Consider the following 22,741-nt stretch of genomic DNA (forward strand, 5'->3'; position numbering starts at 1 on the left):
GCAAGATTTTCAGTGCATTTATGCTTGCATTCTTAAAACAAAAAAAAATTAACGCTAGTACTTTTGCAAGGATTTTTGACGCATGCACTTGCGTAGCAGTATGTTGCATTATGGGTAATGACAGATTGAGAGGAGCATAGTTGAATGAGCTGGTGATTATGCCACAGATGACATACATTCATATCAGAAGAAGCGGTTTAAATATAATTTATCCACTTTGTCTTAGCCAAGAGTTATAAGTCAGCTGGAGTCCACTGATATTTTCAGTGTTTTTGGTCTCAACCAAAAAAACCGTGGCAGAATACAGCCACACACAGCAGGATGAGAGCATTAGCATTGACAATGTTCCTCCAAAAAGGCACCTCCGATGTGTCTGTGAGCTTATTTTGGATTGCCGCCTGCTCTTCTGCACTTAGTTTTGGGCCTTTTTTCTTCTCCAGGCCGCAGAAGCAGTCCAGTGCTTTCTTAAAAAAGCTTTTTCTCTGCTCTTCAGGTTCTGTGAATGAAGAAGGCAAAAATTTGTCTTTCTGTGTCAAGTTGTGTGTCTGTCTTTATAGAAGACATTGTGTGAACACCTTTACCCTCTTCTTCCATATCATTGGATTCCTGGTTCTCGTTCCATTCGTCAAAGTCAAGGTCCACCCTCTCCTCTTTACTGTTCCTCAGACTCCAACACAAACGATACAACTACAAAATAATAGGGAATCGAGATGGAAATGTACAGTATGAGGTTCAGGGTTGAGACGGGTACGATGTGTTCCATTAAACATACTAATCACTAGTCACCTCATCCAAGTATCACAATATTAAAGTAATGCAGTCAGATTACTTTCTGTAAGTATGGATAATGTCAGTTCTGAATGCACAAGAAAAAAATGCAATAAAATGACTTCTGATGTGTAATATGGGAGAAACACAATGAAGGATAACTTCAGGAACCAAGTCAAAGAGCAAAATCAAACAATGATGATGTTGGCCACTTTTCTGCATTAAAATCCTTATTAATTAGCTCCCTAGTGATGAATATTTAATCAGTCTTGAAACAAGCTGCTGATGACATAAAACTGATTATATTTCAAATGTACCTGTCCTAGAACTGATATAAAAACACCTTGTATCAATTTGTGTACAACCCCAAAATTGTTATAAAAATGCATAGAAAAACCCACAATTCTTACATGACTTTTGTTCCATTGCAGATATTTCATGTTTTGTGTGGTCACGTTAATTTAATTTGTTATTATACATCATCTACTGCATTTCAGGCTTGCAGCACATTCCATAAAATGTCGGGATGCTAAAGCATATACCCCCTTCTAATGTTGCCATTACTTCTCACCAAGGCTCTAGTTAGGACCATTTTAGTGTCAGGTAATTTACGTGATCACGGGTCACCGCCGGGGTCGAGGGGACTGAAGCTAGCCCTCTGAAGCTATAGGATTTTATACGATTAAAATGTTATTGGCAAACCCTATTGTAATTCATTTTGGCTGGTTTTAGATGCATCGAAAGCAAGAATAATAGACAAAAAATGACATTTATGTTGTCATTTTTGTAATATCAAAGTTATTTTTCGCATGTTTCTGTCAAAGTCTAAGTTAATAAAATAAATAATGCTGAAAAGGTCATAAATAATGTTGAAAAGGTTAAAAACACATTATTTGATGGCCATAGCATTTGCTCTGGGAATGAGACACTGAACCTTTAATCCAGTGAAGCAGGCAGTTTTTCTGTCATAACAATTTCAATTTATTTTCATTTATATAGCGCCAGATCACAACAAAGTTGCCTCAAGGCCCGTCACACAAGTAAGGTCTAGCCTTACCAACCCCCAGAGCAAGCACACAGGCGACAGTGGTAAGAAAAAACTCCCACTGATGATTTGAGGAAGAAACCTCAAGCAGATCAGACTCAAAAGGGTGACCCCCTGCTTGGGCCATGCTACCTACACAATTTACAAAACAATTCAAAAAACGAATATACAGGAAATGTTGCTGGTGCACCGAACAGGTGGGTTGCAGAAACAGATACCACACCCATCTCTGGATGGAGCCGCACCTCAAACAGAGAGAAAAAACAGAATCAGACATCAGAAAGACAACAAGTATTGTATATTTTGTAGGCATTAAGCAACAAGAAAAACAGAAGAAATAATAAGGTGATCGCCGGCCACTAGCCCTAAGCTTCACTAAAAGACCCAGAACTTAGATAAAGTTTGACCGCGTCCCGCTCCGTTTCCTAAGCAACGCTGTGATGAAGCCTCACAGGACATGTTCTGGCATGTCCAGCTCATGCACAATTTCTCGGATAGTCACACGACTGAAAAGCCACCGAAAGCCATCTGAAAGCCATCCTATGAGACCAACACGGAGGTGCTTTTGTCCCGCGCCATAAGCGGCTCCGTGGCGCATCCCTCCGCTTCTCTTTCCATGACAGAAACTCCTGTAACAGTGGAATGTGCCGAAAAAATGCTGATGTCCACGTCTTCTGCCATTTTTGTGGAAGTCAGAGGACGTCCCAGATCAACAAAGCCTTCACGTTGGAAATGATCTGGTTGTTACAGCGGGGTGTCAGCCTGTCGATTGGCGCTCGGAGTGCGCCGCGCTCTCAGATGCTGTGGGCAGTCTTTAAACCGGCTGGATCACTCCTTAATCTGTGTAATCCCCATAAAATCGTCCCTGAAAGCCATCTGAATTTTCCGAATGGTGTCCACCTGGAGGTCTCTCACAGTTTCTGGAAAAATTTAATGCAGCAAAGCTCCAAATCATTCAGACATTTATTCGCAATAAAAATCCGACGAGAGGGGTGGACCACTGCTCACACAAAGCCTGCTCACAGGCGAATGACGCAACCGACAGGCGTGAAAAAACTCACGCATGCGCACGAAGGTTCAAGCTTGGCTGATGCAATCACACGTGATTCAAATCCATATGGTTTTTGCAAAAAATAAAAAGGTCGGATACTTTTCTAACAGACCTCGTACTTGAAGAGGAGAAACATATAGTTAAATAATTATTATTATTTTTACTATTATTACTATTATATTATTATTATTATTCTTTAGATTTAGATTTAGATTTGAAGATGAAATAATTACCGGTAAGTCAGCAAGTTGTGAAATAGCTGAAGCAAGCATTTACAGAAGAGTCCATATCCATTATGTTATGTGTACAAAAGCATGAAAACTGACTTCTTTGTTTTTGTGGAACTATAATTCCATAGAGTTGCATTTACTTTGTATTTTGATTATGTTATGCTGTTCCACAGATTGTTACTAACAAAATCTGATTAACTTTTGTCTTGTTTTGTCTTATCTTACAGGAGTCACGTACATGTATCTCATCGATGGGTTTGGTCAAGAGGGAAACTGCCAAGATGATGATACAGGAGATCACAAACAGGATGATGGCGAAGTAGAGGTAGTGAACTCCACATATGATAGTTGGACAGTTACTGGGATCAACACAACTGCCTGTCCCATAGACAAACTCTGCAATCATCCTGGTCAGGCCAATGCACAGGCCGATTGTGAGGCCATAAAATGCTCCCTGAGGAACAGAAAAAAACTTTAGCTTAGCAGTAAATTAACTCAATAAAATGTTATTCTATCTGAGCATAACAACAGTGATAAAGTAACTAATCAGTGTTACAGAAGTCCTATAATGTAATAATGATTGGCCTTGGTACCACGTGTCTGGCTTGTAACTGATCAAAGAAATGCTGTGTTGCAAGTGTTAAAGCATGAGGAAATACACTAACAGAAGAGAGCAGTCAGAATTCCGAGTTTTGTCCCCATCAGACTTTTGTGATGTCATAAGGTCAGATGGCTATAAGACACAAATGAAAACTTACCTTGCATACATATTTTAAAGAGATAAAAGGAAAAGTGCAAAGCAGATTCTTTGTTTAGTTGTGTGTAATGAATTGTTTTCCTGTTTTTCTGGTAAATGTGGATTTTCACATTCATTCTTAAAGTTACTTGCATGGCAGAATATGCTATAGCCAGTGTATTTCTTTAATAGATCATCATTAAAAAAATGGATTGTTTTTATTGTAGTGTTTATCATTCGCATTTTATGGCAAAGATCTGACGAGGCACAAATTCAGAATTTTCTGTGGTAGAGGAGGCAACACTGATGACCATTTGGTGAAAGTATCTTAAAAGACATCTTCTAGATTTGATATGAAATATATGCAAATTTGACATTCTCCAACAGTTTCCAAAAACAGCTTATTGAGTGGTCTGGATGTGACTGCTAATTGAAGTATAACTCAAACTGATCACTTGAGTTCTGTACAACTTCAGGATTTTGCCTTTACAAATCATCATCAATAAATGTGTTTTCAGCATATTTACCATCAGATGTCATGCAATTACCCAGTAACTCAGAGCAATAAAGCAATGTTACCTCAGACCTTGGTTGTTAACATCCTTGTAATCCACTGAATGAAACTGCCCACCTTTTTTTTCACAATTATGTCACCAGAGACTACATAAATTGTGTTCATTTAAATGGGAAAACAAAGAGATGATTGAAGTAATAACTCACAGGCTCATTGACACGTTTGCAAAAGATACCAAGAGTGAACACAGCTGCAACGGGTGGAGAGAGGTAGCTTGTGATAGACTGGATGTAGTCAAAGAGCTGACCGCTCTGGCTTGACTTCACTATAGGGATCCATGCTATGCTTATACCAATCAGGACCAACATAAATAATCTGTAAACAAAAGCACAAGCACGCATGTTAGTAGTTATAACGAAGATGACATTTAACAACCATCAGGAATGACATAAAACACACAATTCTGCTAATTCGCTAACCACTAATGATCAAAGCAAACATTTTCGTTAGCGGATTAGCTTTTCAGCTAACTTTGAAAACCATCAGCGGACCAATTAGCTTCCGCTAAATTTAGCTCAGCTAACTTTCAATCCACTAACATTTTTTACAGGAAAAGTGAGTAAATTTAACTGTCAAAAACATTTATAAACCCTAAAATCAAACATGTTAGTTCCTGTGTATGAAATCAGAGAGCTAGCTAACACTTCCAGTTCACAGGTAAAAGCACACAAGCACTGGTAAGAGAAGACACTGCTCAAAAACGGTATGTAAGCAGCTCAAAAGCCAGTATTTTTATTTATTTATTTTTCATACATTTCTTTTGTGTTTATGAACGCAAAATGTTTGAGCCATAGCTGCGGTAACAGTTTATAAATATATAATATTGTTACAGGCAGAGGTTAGCCTTGTGGGTAATGTATGCATAAAACCCACTCTGCATTATGGGAAATGAAGTGTTCTCAAACTCCTCCTCTGTGATGCAGTGTGTGCAAGTGTTTTTAGAGTTTGCGTTATTGGAGCACATGTCCAGCAACCAGTTGTAAATGTCTATCCGAATCAAAAGTTACAGCTGTCTGCAAGCCTGAAGCTGAGGAATGTTTGTGTTGCGGAGTTTGAGAAATAAAGTCCAAGTTCAAGTAAGAAGCTGCAACGTGCACACCAGTCTGTCGGCACCACGCACAACAGAGTTAACTGGAGCAATTAAACCAGTTACCAGCTATAACGAGCCACAGCTGGGTAAGACAGATAAACTGTGACTTCTAATACTACGATTTACTGTTTTTGATAAAGATGATGACAGTGTTTGGGATTTTATTTTTTATTTATTTATTTTTTGTGTCTCTGTTTTGTGTTTGTGATCCTGCCCAGCAGTCCCTGCGGCGCTTAAACTTGAAACTGGCTTATCAGTAGCCGACAGTGTAATTCGATGTGGCCGCAACCAAGTCAATACTAAAAGCTAGCTGTTAGTGGTAACTTCCGCTACATTTTTTAGCAGTTTATCGGTTTAGTGATATAAAAGCTAAATTTTCAGTTAGCGGTTTAATGGCTATCAAAGCTAACTTTTCGGTTAGCTGTGCCCACCACTGATCAAACATGCTTCTCTTACCTGCCGGCAATCATGAGCTCTTTTTCAGTGGCAGAACGACGAATCTTTGTGTAGATGTCCATGGTGAAGAGAGTACTGGAACTGTTAAAGATGGATGTGAGGGAGCTCATCAGAGAGGCGAGCATCACGGACAGCATAAGACCTCGCAGGCCTAAAACAGGTCCAATGACAGATTTAGAGGTGAAAGAAAATAAAAGTGATAAGATGCACTCTGAGTGCATATTGTTCCATCAGGATGCTGAGGTAGGCTGATGGCCCAATCAGAATGTGCTGTCTGCTTGTCCATGGAAGGCCGCTGGAATTATGATTACTAGCTGTGATACCCTGAGCCAAAGTATTCCGTTTGGAATGTAAAAATGGGAAGTGTATCAAGGTAATTATCACCATCTACTCCACATGATGACATTTCCACTACTATGAACTGGAGAGATATAGTCTGATCTCCAAAATTAAAATCAAATGTGTGTAAGTATCATAGTTGAGTCATGTTGAAAAATTGATTCCATGTGAGGTATTCACATAGTGTATGTATGAACTTTCCACAAATCACTATTCAGTGTGATAGTTCCTACACGACACAGAACCAAATAGACAAACTGCCATTCGTTTTCACTCAGAGTGGACATTTTACAGCAACAAGAGTCAAGTAGATACTATACTGCCACCTAGGTGGAGCAAAATAAACGAGAATGCTGTTTTATGCTTATGGTTAGCGATGCTACACGGTGACTGGCAATCAGATTGAAGACAGCGTGATTGTGCAAATGTTTTAGGCATCCCAGAGTTATATTAAAAGTAGTGCTTGATGCCCCTCCCCCCTTTTTTATTGGCATGTCAACATGAAGTCATTTCCAACAAAAGTATATATGTGAGCTATCTTTTTTATTAAATAATAATAATAATAAGTAATTTCTTTGTAAGTGTACTGACCAGTAGAATACCATACAAACACAGTTGCAAATAATTATGCAATACTAAAATGACTGGAAAGCATAATTACTCCTGTGACTTATACTCTTGTGTAATTTGTATACCAAAAAAGTCATATGTAAATAGAACACAGTTTTCATTATTAACTGGTTTACAGTTTTCTTTATTACTGGTTTATGTAACCAGTTAATAATGCATCTGAGGTGATGTAGAAGACATCCTGCTATCTAGATGTTAGCAAGCTAAATTTGATACAGGAGTGTCACTGTGAAACACGTTTTACTGAAATAAATCAAACTTTGGTTCATGGAGCATGGAGAAAACCTCTTATTGACAGTGTCGGGTTTCCTCAACCATTATAATATATCATTAAACATTATGCACAGTAAGATCAAGTCTACAAGCTGGGAACGCCCAGGAATGCCCATCAAGTGACAAACAGCAGCTGTTTGTAGCTTGTCTGACCATACGGTAAGGGCGGCTGTTTGTAGCTTGTCTGACCATACGGTAAGGGCGGCATCTGTTAATATTAAGTGTCTATCATATATCAATTCTACCTCTAAATAAATGATAATATGCAGTGTAACACCTGTTGCACCATCTGTTCCACACAGATTGCAGCATCCACCATATACTGGATATATCTAATAATTGCAATGTTATGCAAATGAAGGTAGGAGGTCTAAGTGGGCGGTGGTCATTGTAAATGTCAATGTAATGACCCTACATTATTGTTCGTTTCCAAATCAGTGCAAATATCACAGTGACACACGTGTTGGATTGTCTACTCCACGTGATAGTGACGCAAATATGATTGTTCCTCTGCACACCACTGATTAGATGTGGCCACAAGACCAACATGAGGGTATTCTCAGTAGTATGAAAATTGATGCAAACATCCTTGTGATATTTTGCATCATCTATTCCACATTAGGTGCCCGTGTTGTAAATTGTAATATATATATAGCTGGGGTACCCGGCACTGCCAGGGTTAACCTGTTTTAGACATAAGCCAAATGCCAATCATTAATCAAAACAACTGCCCAACATTTATTTTTGTGTAATGCACGTCCATCTGGAGTTGAGTCAGGAAGGGCATAACGCATGCGCCACATGAGTACATGTTGTCAATATGTACCTCTGGTATATTTAAATGTAAGCTTTCTGGTGTTCTATAACTTTTATATGTTTCTCAAAATGCCAGTTAGCTTCATTAGTAGGCACAGAATCCCTAAAACACAAGAATGTTTTGACTGTCTCTCTCTCACACACACACACACACACACACACACACACACACACACACACACACACACACACACACACACACACACACACACACACACACACACACACACACACACACACACACACACACACACACACACAGATGGCGGCACAACTTTATGATGTTCTGCATACTGTGATTGTAGTGAGAGAACATAAAAATGAAAATGAGACATCTGTAACTTGCAAAGCAAGACAAGGGGTTTTGGGATCACCCACCATCAGGCATGAGATCCACCACCAGCTTGGGATAAGCGATGTTGCTGCAGCCTACACTGGCATCACAGTATTTTTCACATTCGACCGGATCGACACATGCTACTTCATCTAGAATAAAACCAGGAAGCTGTGTTTATACACTAACACAATAAATTAGACATTACACATGTATACAATTATTTTCCAAAGTATAAGTTGTGTTTTTTTGTTTTTTTGTTTGGGTTTTTTAGTAGTTTAGGAGGTCCTACAACCCAGTTTTTACAGTACGAATGATATTTAAAAATCACTTGTTCAGTAATAATAACTGCTTATCTAGAGCTTTCCCAGGAATTAATGCACTAAACAAAATAACCTTCAGTAATAACAGAATAAATCCCAATAATATAAGTACACTATAAAAATGCACAAATATCATAAATTAGAGAGCTGATAAAAAAAAGAAATGTACTCACATTTTTACTGTGTTTCCACCACTGTGGTCTAGCAGTCCTTGTTCATCTGCATCAAATAACATCCAGTATATTGTCCATTGCACATTTATTTGCCCTTTTTTTGGAATTTAAAAGTCCTTATGGTACACACCACAGGCTGAGGGCTTCCTGTATAAATCCACTGTTTACTTCTCCATCCATGTTCATCTGATGATTTCTTTTGTCCAAACTGCATCAAATAGTATCCTATATATTGTCAAATACACATTTATTTGTCCATGTTGCTTGTTTTTGGAATGTAAAAGTCTTTATGTTAGATAACAGCACACACTGTGGCGTGCACATGTGCTACACTGAGTTCCTGTTCATTGCTAAACTCACTCACAGGGGAACACTGTGATTAAAAAGTGGGTTCCACGTACAGAAATAATGTGTGACTTACACTCTGGTGGAACTTATACTCCAGTGTAACTTATACTCTGGAAAATACAACATATGAACTTGAGCCAACACAATTACCTAATAGAAATATTATCAGCTACAACACACTCACCAGTATAGAGGATCCTGCTGATCATTCCAGGGAAAACCATGAGGAACATAGGCAGCAGCTTCAGGTAGCCACATAAGATACAACCAGCCTTAACGTGAGATAAATTCTTAGCTGACAAGCAACGCTGGACAATCACCTAAAGAGAAATAATACACCACAGCAAGAAAGCATCAATACACAATATGGCAAATGGCAAATTTGACAAATGGCATTGATCATGACATTTATTTAACTTAATAGTTGCCAACCATTAGCTGAAGTTTGATGTTGATTACTGAACTATGTGCCTGCACTGTTCTAACACATCTCAGTCCCCAAGAGCGATGCAGGGATGCTGAAGTTGGTGGGTCAGCTGGGATGGTACTGCTCTGGATCCAAATCACATCGATTGTGTCATCCAGGTCAAAGTCCAGAATTAATGATCATAGTCAGGATCTGCCTCTTAATCTGAATTGGTATGCCCCACTAATCCACTAAGTAATATTAAAATGGGTTTGTTAGTTTTTGCATAATCCTGCTAAGATCTATCCAGTAAAACAATGCTGTTAATAATATAACATATTTGGTGGAGGCAATTCAATTCTTTTAACTGAACATGATAAAAAAATTGCAACATTTGAATAAGGATATTATTTTTCAGTGAGAATCAGTGTTGTCTGGTTGTTAATCTTGTCTAAATCTCTGTGGTTGCATTAAAGTGTAACTAAAAGCACATGCCCTCTTACAGCAGGCCAGCGAAGGCCACTTGAGTGCCCATGTGCAAGAACAGATGTACACTGTATTAATATCACATATTTGGTAAAAGGTGTCAGCAGTACCTTCATATTTGTAGTCCATTTATTCATTTTCTATACCTGCTTGCTCCAATTATGTTCCACAGCAGGACTGGAGCCTGTCCCAGAAGTCACAGGGTGAGAGGCAGGGTACACCCTGGACGGGGCCACAAACTGAATCACACCTACAATCAATTTAAACTGTCCAATTCACCTAACTTGCTTGTCTTTGGAAGTGGGAGGAAGCCAGAGTACCTGGAAGAAACCGACGCAAACATGGGGAAAACATGTATACTCCACACAGAAAGGACCAGGTGGGAAGTGATCCTAGAACCTTCTAGCTGTGAGGCAACAGTGCTAACCACACCAGTATTGTCACATAGTAGTTCTAGCAGTACCTGATCAGTGCACCAATACCAGGCAGCTATTATGGTGAGTCCAAACACCATCCCCGGCCATGGCAGGTCTCCTGTAATTGGATCCCTAAAAAGATGGAAGGAATCAGGACGAGGCGTGTAACAGTTGGCGCTGGAGTTAGCCGTGATAGAAGGGATTGCTTGCATGTAGAGCTCATGGAAACGCTCATAGCCACCCACTTTTTGGAAAGCTGTGGAACAAGTGATTAATCAGAGGACCTTTCAGTTTTGATTTCATAATAAATGATAAAATTTTGTTTAAAAGACACAAAAACAAAAAGGAAAATACCATATTACCAAAGCCCATAAGGATGAATGATCCAGCAATCATGATGATGGTCTGTAAGGTATCGGTGTAGATCACTGCAGCCAATCCACCTGGGGTGCAATGAAATAGTAGATCAGTTTGTACAACCCCTGGCAAAAATTATGGAATCACCGGCCTCGGAGGATGTTCATTCAGTTGTTTAATTTTGTAGAAAAAAAGCAGATCACAGACATGACACAAAACTAAAGTCATTTCAAATGGCAACTTTCTGGCTTTAAGAAACACTACAAGAAATCAGGAAAAAAAAATTATGGCAGTCAGTAACGGTTACTTGTTTAGACCAAGCAGAGGGAAAAAAATATGGAATCACTCAATTCTGAGGAAAAAATTATGGAATCATGAAAAACAAAAGAACGCTCCAACACATCACTAGTATTTTGTTGCACCACCTCTGGCTTTTATAACAGCTTGCACTCTCTGAGGCATGGACTTAATGAGTGACAAACAGTACTCTTCATCAATCTGGCTCCAACTTTCTCTGATTGCTGTTGCCAGATCAGCTTTACAGGTTGGAGCCTTGTCATGGACCATTTTCTTCAACTTCCACCAAAGATTTTCAATTGGATTAAGATCCGGACTATTTGCAGGCCATGACATTGACCCTATGTGTCTTTTTGCAAGGAATGTTTTCACAGTTTTTGCTCTATGGCAAGATGCATTATCATCTTGAAAAATGATTTCATCATCCCCAAACATCCTTTCAACTGATGGGATAAGAAAAGTGTCCAAAACATCAACGTAAACTTGTGCATTTATTGATGATGTAATGACAGCCATCTCCCCAGTGCCTTTACCTGACATGCAACCCCATATCATCAATGACTGTGGAAATATACATGTTCTCTTCAGACAGTGATCTTTATAAATCTCATTGGAACGGCACCAAACAAAAGTTCCAGCATCATCACCTTGCCCAATGCAGATTCGAGATTCATCACTGAATATGACTTTCATCCAGTCATCCACAGTCCACGATTGCTTTTCCTTAGCCCATTACAACCTTGTTTTTTTCTGTTTAGGTGTTAATGATGGCTTTCGTTTAGCTTTTCTGTATGTAAATCCCATTTCCTTTAGGTGGTTTCTTACAGTTTGGTCACAGACGTTGACTCCAGTTTCCCCCCCATTCGTTCATTTGTTTTGTTGTGCATTTTCGATTTTTGAGACATATTGCGTTAAGTTTTCTGTCTTGACGCTTTGATGTCTTCCTTGGTCTACCAGTATGTTTGCCTTTAACAACCTTCCCATGTTGTTTGTATTTGGTCCAGAGTTTAGACACAGCTGACTGTGAACAACCAACATCTTTTGCAACATTGCGTGATGATTTACCCTCTTTTAAGAGTTTGATAATCCTCTCCTTTGTTTCAATTGACATCTCTTGTGTTGGAGCCATGATTCATGTCAGTCCTGTGATCACTCCTTTTTCGATGCAGATTAACGAGCAGATCTGATTTGATGCAGGTGTTAGTTTTGGAGATGAAAATTTACAGGGTGATTCCATAATTTATTCCTCAGAATTTAGTGATTCCATATTTTTTTTCCCTCTGCTTTGTCTAAAAAAGTAACCGTTACTGACTGCCACAATTTTTTTTCCTGATTTCTTATAGTGTTTCTTAAAACCAGAAAGTTGCCATTTGAAATGACTTTAGTTTTGTGTCATGTCTGTGATCTGCTTTTTTTTCTACAAAATTAAACAACTGAATGAACATCCTCCGAGGCCGGTGATTCCATAATTTTTTGCCAGGGGTTGTATGTTATTTATTATAGCTAGTGATGTACAAAACTATATAATGTCATTCACTGGAGATGAGTATGTTCAAGGTGTCAAATTCAATCCTACAGGCCATGGAAAGTCTTGTGCCATATTTTCCAGTCTATATAATGCACTGGAGTATTACTCACATCTGTCCAAAAATGCATTATGAGGAGGAAAATAAATAAATTTAAAAAAATCAAGACAAACATCACATCAGTCTGTAAGTTTCTGTGAAGGCTCTCAGTTGTCCAGGTGGTTTCCATAGTAGAGAAGCTTGAATCTTCGACTGGACTGGGTTGCTTGACGCGAGGACGTTTCGCTTCTAATCGCAGAAGCTTCCTCAGCTAAATTTCTTGCTCTGGTAGTCTGACTTCTGTCTTGACTCTTGTAGAGAAGAACCTTCCCTACAACCTCTCTACGTCATTCTTCTCTACAAGAGTCGAGACAGAAGTCAGACTACCAGAGCAAGAAATTTAGCTGAGGAACCTTCTGCGATTAGAAGCGAAACGTCCTTGCGTCAAGCAACCCAGTCCAGTCGAAGATTCAAGCTTCTCTATCAGTCTGTAAGTTCCATATATTTTTGACACATGGTGCTAATGCTTGATACAACAAGAAGGAAAACAAATACAATTTTCAGATTAGTTATTTATGATGCAAGCATTGTGTTAGGTAGAAGCTAACATTCAAGTTATTGTGCCAGGCACAGAGAAATCAAGAGTAAACTGCTTCTTGTCACCCCTGAACAGAAAAAAAAGTCTGTTCAGAGCTAAATGTGCATGTTTTTACCTCATTAAATGTAATTAAACCTTTTGAAATTCTTGTACATTTTTCAAACATTATAGATAGCCTAACCTTACTTTTTTGTGGTTCTGGCTGTCCCACAAACTGTGAACCAGTCGAGTGGTGAGGAGTCTGAAGATTATTCCCTATATTTATTGTGGCCATGTTCTCTAAGACTCAGGCACGTCCTCCTAATTCAGATTGTTTTCTTTTTTATGGCAGTTGGCATCCAACTTAATGGAGCATTAGCACCACCTTCTGCTCCATTATTTTTATTATTTATTTATTTATTTATTTTATTTTTATATATATGTCACTTCAAAATATGAGTCACAGGACCAGCCAAAGAAGTGGAATGAAGTATACAATTATAAATTCATACCCCCTTCTCAGTATTCATGTATTAAATTAAATGAGTTTTATTACATCGCCATGTAAATCTCCAAGTTTTGTGTTATCCTAATACAGATCCAGTGCAGAAAAATATCAATAAATATACAAACAATAAGAAAATTATAAACCAATCTAATCGACATAACCCCTCTATATGTGAATACATTCTTCATGTGTTCCCTCTGTACATCTTTTTAAGTACTCAATATTCTCTGAAATTCTTCACCTAACCCAGTCCAAAAATTCACCCCACAAATGTACTTCAGCTTGCTACCTTTAAGTTTTTCTACTATAGCATGTTCACCTAATTTTATTACAGTTTTATTAAACAAATGTTTGCTTTCCTTGACTTATGTTAACTTTTGGTCCTATTAATTATCTATCTTCTATTATCTTTTTCTTTGGCAACAGTAACTGTTTCAGCTTGGCATTCATTCATTCATTCATTTGCTGCTGCTTATCCAGGTCCAGGTTGCAGTGGTACCAGACCAAGCAGCTCAGGCCACACTTCCCTAGTGCTTAATGGTAGGTTTTACAGCAACACAGGTCAGCTTAATGGCAACTGCATGGCCAAATGGTTAAGCAGGCATTTCTAGTGCAGAAGGTTCCTGGTTCAAACCTACCCCTGCCAGTTCTCCATGTAATGCGCACCTGCGTCAGGAAGGGTATCCGGCATAAAACGTGCCAAATCAACTTGTGCCAAATCAGCTTGCAGATCCACCTTGGATTTGTTATGGCAACCCCGAGTGAAAAGAAGGAAGCAGCCAAAAGGACTTACTATATTGTTGTTCATCCACACTATAGCTTGTCTGGTAACTGATTTCCCAAACAGGCCTGGCGCAGAATCACCCCATGATAATTTTCTATTTGCACAGCAGAGTGCATCCCACTTTGTAAGTTATTGCACTCAATCAAAATAAAAGCAACCACATGAAATTAATAATCTGGTTGATTTAGGCCAGCTCAGAAGTTGTTGAAGGCTGGATCTGAGTTTGTCACTTCCATCCAGTTTATCATAATAAATTCATTATTCAGAATTATGTAAGTTCTCTTTAAAGCTGTAAAGTTGAAGATAAGGTGGTAATACGTCTGTACAACAGCAACAGAAGGCCGATTCCTCTTATCTATGCATAATCACAAAGAGACCTGTTGTGATACCCATTTGTTTGTGTATGGGTGTGTGCACGCACTCGTATGGGTGCAAGCTCCAGAAAGACTTTAACCTATACAGTCATTCTACGTTTCAAAAGCAGATAAGACTTTTATAGTTGTGTTCTGAGTGAAATGGCCAATTTGTGCATTCAGCAGAAAAGGAAGTGAATGTGCGCTAAATGGTCTGACCTGTTATGGTGTAGAGTGCTGTAATAGCCAGCAGTGCGACAACAGCAATGTAAATATTCCACCCAAGTGCTTGATTGATAAAAATCGCACCGGAGAACATATCCGCCTGAGTGGAAAGGATAAAGCGCATCATTTAAATTATTAAGCACTGCCTCAAAAGTGAAAGATGTGAGATAAACACATTTAGTGTGATTGAGACTTACTGAGATTTTGGTGAAAACATACAAGAGAAGAGACAGCACAGACAGATAGATGCGGATTCGCTGTCCTCCAAACCTCTTCTTCAGGTACTCGGGCATGGTGACCACCTAAACATAACCAGAATTCATCAGGTTTTCTTTGTAGTGGACTTAGTCGTAATCAGCTGTTTTTGGTGTGGCACTTTTGCAGCCTGGTGCTAAAATGGCAATAATGAGATATCTACTAATAATATGGTGATATAAACCATCTATGACGGTTATCAATAAGTGTATAAGCAGGTACATTTTTCAGCCTTGTTTCACTATTATTGCACCACATCAATCTTGTCTTCTAGTCAGATAAGAAATTGCAAAATGGAAAATAAAATTCAAACTTATTTTGTGATAACACACAGTAAGATCATAGAATGTAGTTGTGTTTATGAAGATACTCCACTGAAAATACCAAATAATGGGAGAACATGAAGTTGGTATGTTAGTATAACTTCATTGCTACCTTATTATTTCTGTGTTTTCAATGATATGTAATTAAAATTTAAAAAATTTAATTCATTTATGGCAAAAAGTACAAGATTAACTAAAATGATCAGTCATTTAATTTTTTAGAATGATATAAATATCAGAAATAAAAGTAATCAAAATGGTCTAAGTATTGTTCATACAACACAAGCAATCTGATAAAAAAGTGGGTATGGGCAGTGATATATATTAAGTTTAAATTCAAGTTAATAAAATATAAATATTTCATTCAAATGAAATATCTATTCTAATTGTGATTCTTAATAGCAGATAATTCCTCCTATGTATTGTACATAATGCCAGTACTTTTACTCACTAATGTTGGTGTAATTATCCTTTATTACCATGTTATTACAAAGCTATAAAACAACACACATGCTTTCTTAAACTGAGAAACAGTTGAAAATGGCCTACAATCATTTGGTGTGGCCCTTGGATGAATGGACAAAGAAACAACATTTTGCTTATTTAAAACTTTGCAACAGTGTATTTTTGGAGTCTGTCAGCTGTCCAAGTTTACAAATGTCATTGAAATCTGCCTAAATATTGAGTAAATATGAAGTATTGAAAAGATTGTGTTTCCACCAGGAGGTGCATGTGTTCTGCTTACCCCAGATTTAATATAGATGGGCACAAAGAGCCATCCCAGTAAGATCACAATTACAAGAGCCTGAAACACAGTCACACCATTAATCAATAAAATATATCACCATATTTTCCCACCTTTTTACAGTGCAGGGTCAAAGTGTCATGGATTATCAAGACGCCTGGTAGAGATACTGTAACTTATAATATATGCGTCACAGGCTAAAAATGTGTAAGAAGTGATAACAGTATAATTGCTCCATCAGACGAGACTACTCACGTTCCATTCAAATCCTCCAATGGCAATTCCTGAAGCTGCACCAGTCCCAGCAACCCCTACAAAGTGGCCGCTGCCAATGTTGCTAGCAAAGAGTGATGCTCCTATCTGGGGAGTGTTAGGTCATATTTGTCAAAATATATGCATAATCACTAAACTCAGTAACCAAGCAGGTACTACATCTGAAATCAGGACGTAGTTGGTGAGTAAGTGGGAAGGCTTATGATATGTAATGTTGTATAATTATAGGTGTAATTAAATGAATAAACACTAATGTTACGCAAATAACACAAGACAATAAAAATGTATCAGCCAGATTGAATTTATGGTATATCTGCCATACCATTAGTGATTCCATACATGATGATTTCAGAGCATTTTGTTACCTACCGGCCACCAAACCATGCTCCTGCCTGCAAGGAAGAAGCCACCGACAGTGGATCGGTTGGTGCGTACCATAGCCTGCAATGTGTGCACAAAGATATATATATATATATATATATATATATATATATATATATATAATCAGCAACAAGGACCTACTCTTACTGCTACCATTCCTGTGGTGATTCATGGTTGTATGGATATACTCAAAGCCAGTGATGCCAGTAATGTGTCTTAGTAACACGTTACTCTAATCTGACCTTTTTTTTTTCAGTAATGAGTAATGTAACGCGTTAGTCTTTCCAAATCAGTAATCAGATTAAAGTTACTTCTCCAAGTCACTGTGCGCTACTATTATTTTTGTATTGTGGCTCAATTGCAGCATTAAATGCGGCCCGTGAGCGGTGGGGGGGGGGGACATTTTTTCATACTATTATTACTAATATAATAATAATAATAATTTCAACAACTAAAATGTTTAGAAATAATTTAAATATTAGAAAAACGTTAGAAAGAATTTAATAGTTACATTTATAAACAATGTTGATTAGAAATTGTAAGATTTACCATTACAGTGCTGTCAACAGTAAATTATGAGGTCAAGAAACATGTCTTTATTTTATTTTTTATAAAATATGTATTTATGTTCATTGAAGTCAAGAAAGGGTGACTATAAAGTGAGTATTGGCAAAATGGGTTGTCATTTTCATGTTGAAATGGCAAGGGGGTTGTTGTCGGCAGTTGCTGAAAGTAACTAATAGAGTAACTAGTAATCTAACTTAGTTACTTTTAAAACTGAGTAATCAGTAAAGTGAGTTACTTTCTCAAGCAGTAATCAGTAATTGGATTACTTTTTCAAAGTAGCTGTGGCAGCACTGCTCATAGCAGAAGACTAACATTCCATGTTCCATATCTGAATCCACTTTTGAATGAGTAATTGTCAGATACCAGAACCAGGGTGGCCAAAGTCAATGTCAGATCTCTAAGAGTTTTAAAATTTGTCATATTATCAGTCATGTTTCTTTTTTCATGTTTCTTTTTGAGACCTGGTTCAAGGATAATTGTGCTGTAATAATGACAAGACGTGCTTTGGCATAGGAACTAAAGTGCGAGCCATTACGTTGTTTAGGTGGGTGGAGATCAACCCACAACTTGTCTGTCGGCCAAGCCAGAGACTGAGTTTGCTTTTCTAAAGGTCTAGCTGGAATTGAAATCAAAATCTTCCTGTTACAGTTCTCTTGTGCTGCCATTTTTGCTTATCTTCAATTTACAGCAGCAGAGTTCAGCTTGTGAAACAGTTATTTCATAGAAATCAGAATAGTAAACGTATGTAACTGAGAGCAAATAGAGTAATTTTGAACAGCTACATTTTTTTTAATGCAGTTTTCATACTGTACAGTAGCTAGATAAATAACAGCACTGAGGCTCTATTTAAAATTTGTTACTCCAAACATCAAAGTTTATTTATAGAGAGACATTTTCACTATAGAGGGTTTTCAATCACGTGACCGATTTGCTGCAGGACAGGTGCCGTCTCCATTCTGGATTACAAGGAGGCTGGCGCATGATAGAAAAATGGGGAGAATGTACAGTTATGACGATGCTTTAAATCCTCGAGATAAAGCTATTTATTGTGATAGATGTGTAGCAGTTGGTTCAGTGGATCCGTATCTTGTACCAGATAGTGAATTTAGTGTTGATGTAACAAACTAACCGACAGTGTCACACTGCGATATTGTGAACTAGGAAGCTGCCAACCAGGTCAGCCTCGCCGGGCTCCTGCAGAGCATCACAGTGGAGCTCTGAAAGCGGAGGTCATCTTGAAGTCCTGAGCAATTTCTCTCACCAGGCGCTGGAAGGGCAGCTTGTGGATCAGCAGCTCGGTGCTTGAGGACCATAATGTAAATAAGCATCCGTATTGGAAGCGTTCTTGTGTTATCCTTGGCGGTATTTTTATGTATTCTTATATAATTTTATTGCCGAATAAAATAAAATTCTAGGAGCAGTGGATTTCTGTTAGGGGTGGATCTCTCTCAGCGCCACGGTGCCGTAAGGCTTCTTCACACCGACGTTAAAGCTTCAGCAAGTGTTCGCCAAATGCACGTAGCGTATCACAGTGGCCACCGCGTTGTAATCCAGAATGGCCGCGGGACACAAAATGATGTGACCGATGCGTCACATGAAAACCCTCTATAGTAACAGACCTGATACTGCACAGATCTAGCAGCTGTCTTAAAGAGAGGGAACATGAAAAAAAAAACTGCTACATCTTTGAATATTACTCAAAAGGTTGACTATAATGTTACTATACACTAAACAAATAAATATGAACATTTTGATGTGAGAAAATTGTAACAAAATGCTGTGATAGCACAATAACAAAACAATCCTTTATGTCTCAGTGAATCAAATGTTCTGTTGTAAAAGTGGTAAACAAAAATGAAGTATTTGTTGATGCTCATATTTCAGCATACTTGAGCAATACCTACAGTAAATCTCTAAAATTTGTGAAACAATGGCTTTGATTTTGCCCAAATATATGGGACACAGTTAATATATGTTGAAATATTTTTAGTTTTTCCACATTTACCCATAACGACATTTATCTATAAGGACGATGCAGAGTCACTAAGGTGGACTGAAAAGGTTCTCTGGGATAAGCTGGAACTGAAGCACTCTAAAGCCACGCCTGTAATGCTCACAAAATGCTAGGCAAAATGTTAGCAAGAATAGTGTGGTCTACTGTGTCAAACACCGCAGTACGATCTAAAAGTACAAGAATAGTAGAATTACTTGAGTCTGCAGTTAATAAAAAAACAACCAACAAACAAAAGTTAAAACACTTAACAGTGTAGATTCTGTGCTAAATATTTCATGAATCATTTACTGTAGTTAATAATACAGCTAAAAATTAAATACTTCTAATCTACATATTTCTGAATGAGATAAATATTTAGGCCAAGCAGATAGTGTACTTGTTTCCAGTGTGGAAGGTTCCTGGTACAAACCCACTCCTTCCCATTCTCCATGTAATATAGAGTTGCATCAGAAAAAGCAACTGGTCTGAATCTAGTACCAAATCAACGTGTAGATCCACCTTGGATCTACTATGGTGACCCTGTATGAAAAATCAAGGGAGCAGCTGTAGTGATTTACCTATTGTAAAGATTAGATAAATAGTTAGTTTAACATTTAGCTATATATTTAGGAATGTTTTGTTAAAAGTTGAACCTAAATATTTAGCGAAACATTTAGTGATTTAAATCTGGTGTCGCCGACCGAACGGTCCCCGCAATGATGCGGTTCATGGATTAACACCTTGTTTCTGCTTTGAACTGCACACCAGTCATCATCTATCTCAGCGACAGATATTTGAAGCTTTAGCACAACTGTCATTTCCACATAAATTCAGCATTATTTCATCATAAAAGGTTTAGCCACGGCTAAACGAGCTGCTAGCTGATGTGTTCACTGTGCTTTGGACATTTCAAAGTGTCATGGAATTTCGCCTTGTCTCTGCTTAAAACAGCCTAGTTTCTGTTTAAAACTGACTTTAGAATGATTTAAGAGGGTTTACCTTTATCATCTGATGGTTAATAATCCCATTAATCCATTTGATTGCTTTGGGTGAAGAGACGCCGTCTCAGACGTGCCGCTGTGGTCCAAAATGATGCATGCGCAGATGCAAAAGGCGGACCGATTTTTAGGGGCAGACCGTTCGGTCTGTGACACCGGAGATAAGCAACAATGAGCCTCATGGCTTATATAGGACTTAATTACTTCTCCTTAGAGAGTAATATATATCAAAATTTTCATATTTATTAATTATTTAGCTTTATACTTAATTCTTACCTAAATATTTCAATAAAACTAAGTATTTAACTATGCCATTTTTAAACATTCAACATTACTGAATGAGATCACAGTGTTCCACATACATTTCTTGAAAAGGAGGATGAAAAACATCTAAACATCTAAACTGGTTATTTGTTGTATCCTCAACCATGAATTACTCCAAACAAATAGACAAAATGCTTGTATTGGTAACAGAGAAAAAAACAATTAAAAATACAGCATTTATCATTATAGTAATCTTTAGAATTACCTGTTCACAAGGAGTAACTTTAATTTTGGTTATCTTAAGATGCCACACTTACCAATACTCCCACTGCCAAGACTACCACAAAGTAAACCACAATAACGGCTATATCTGCCGGATTGTTGAGCGCCACAGTCGTGTTGCTTCTGGCAGTACTCCGAAAGGAGAACCCAAAGTAATCGTTTGCCATTTTCCTGAGAGTGTGACCAGAGAGCAGGAGCAGAGTTGTGTAAGTGAGTATATCACCTTTGCGAACACTTATGCACCTTTGGTCCAGCAAGTTCGAGGGGGCGTGTTTGGGAGTGATGGAGAGAGGAAGAGCCACAGAGAATGTCTTTATGTAACTTAATAACTAAATATGTCACTCATTGATACTCTGTCTTGGTGTGTAATTATTTGCTGCTTCAACAGTGTGGCTGTGAAAGTAATTTTTTTAAATGTTGGACCTTTTAGCAAATAGTGCTGTTAATAATCAACCTGCATGGCTCAGTAGCCAAAGCTTATAGGTCCATCAGTATGCCCCCTCTCGGAGCCTCATACCATAATAGTGTTCTTCTTTTGCCGACTTATAAGCCAGTCTGTAGACGTCGGGAGCGGACTATAAAGACTGTGAGGTGTTGGTCCGAAGACTGCATCGACAAACTGAAGGCTTGCTTCGAATGGACTGTGTGGGAGGTTTTCTATGATACATGCTCTGATCTGAATGAACTGACACAGACTGTTTCCTCTTATATATCCTTCTGTGTGGATATCAACATTCCTCAGAAGAATATTATTAGCTATGCCAATAATAAACCGTGGGTCACCAAAAATTTAAAGAGTGTTTTAAATAAGAAGAAAAAATTTTTTTATATAGGAGATAATGTGGAAAAGAAAGAAATTAACAAGGAGGTTAGGAACGAAATCTGTAAAGCTAAAAGAGCTTACAAAGACAAGGTAGAACATATGTACAGTAGTGGTGATCTGCGGGCAGCCAGGATAGGCATTAAATCTATGGCTTCAGTTACTAATGTCCAACAGGATAATAATAGAGCACCAATTAAAGTAGAGGGGAGCTGCGATGAGGATCTGCCGAATGCATTTAACTGTTTCTATTCTAGGTTTGAGAACTATGAGGTTGCAGATAAACTCCCCCTTGAGAGCACTTCCTCTGCTACTGACGATGGTATAATCATTAGCGAGGATAGTGTGAAAAGACTTCTGGAGAAGGTTAATGTAAGGAAGTCTTGTGGTCCAGATGGAATTTGTGGACGTACACTGAGGTATTGTGGTGAGCAACTCAGTAGTGTCCTCCTCTATATCTTTCAGAGGTCACTTACTCAACAAAAATATAAACGCAACACTTTTGGTTTTGCTCCCATTTTGTATGAGATGAACTCAAAGATCTAAAACTTTTTCCACATACACAATATCACCATTTCCCTCAAATATTGTTCACAAACCAGTCTAAATCTGTGATAGTGAGCACTTCTCCTTTGCTGAGATAATCCATCCCACCTCACAGGTGTGCCATACCAAGATGC

At 38.1% G+C, this 22,741-nt stretch overlaps 1 protein-coding gene across 1 annotated transcript; it reads right to left on the reverse strand.

Annotated features, from left to right (window-relative positions):
* On the reverse strand, positions 1 to 21,443 carry slc5a1 (solute carrier family 5 member 1). Its single transcript, XM_034192869.1, has 15 exons — positions 21,277 to 21,443; positions 17,126 to 17,197; positions 16,739 to 16,843; positions 16,484 to 16,543; positions 15,358 to 15,462; positions 15,155 to 15,260; positions 10,857 to 10,937; positions 10,542 to 10,750; positions 9,371 to 9,506; positions 8,387 to 8,494; positions 5,951 to 6,101; positions 4,551 to 4,719; positions 3,333 to 3,548; positions 582 to 687; positions 1 to 496 (listed from the first exon to the last, which is right to left on the reverse strand). The coding sequence occupies exons 1-15, from the start codon at positions 21,406 to 21,408 to the stop codon at positions 279 to 281; spliced, it is 1,974 nt and encodes a 657-aa protein (XP_034048760.1). The 5' UTR covers positions 21,409 to 21,443; the 3' UTR covers positions 1 to 278.
* Between the last annotated feature and the right edge of the window lie 1,298 nt (positions 21,444 to 22,741).

This window comes from Thalassophryne amazonica, chromosome 17 (genome assembly GCF_902500255.1).
Source record: "Thalassophryne amazonica chromosome 17, fThaAma1.1, whole genome shotgun sequence".
NCBI lineage: Eukaryota > Metazoa > Chordata > Actinopteri > Batrachoidiformes > Batrachoididae > Thalassophryne > Thalassophryne amazonica.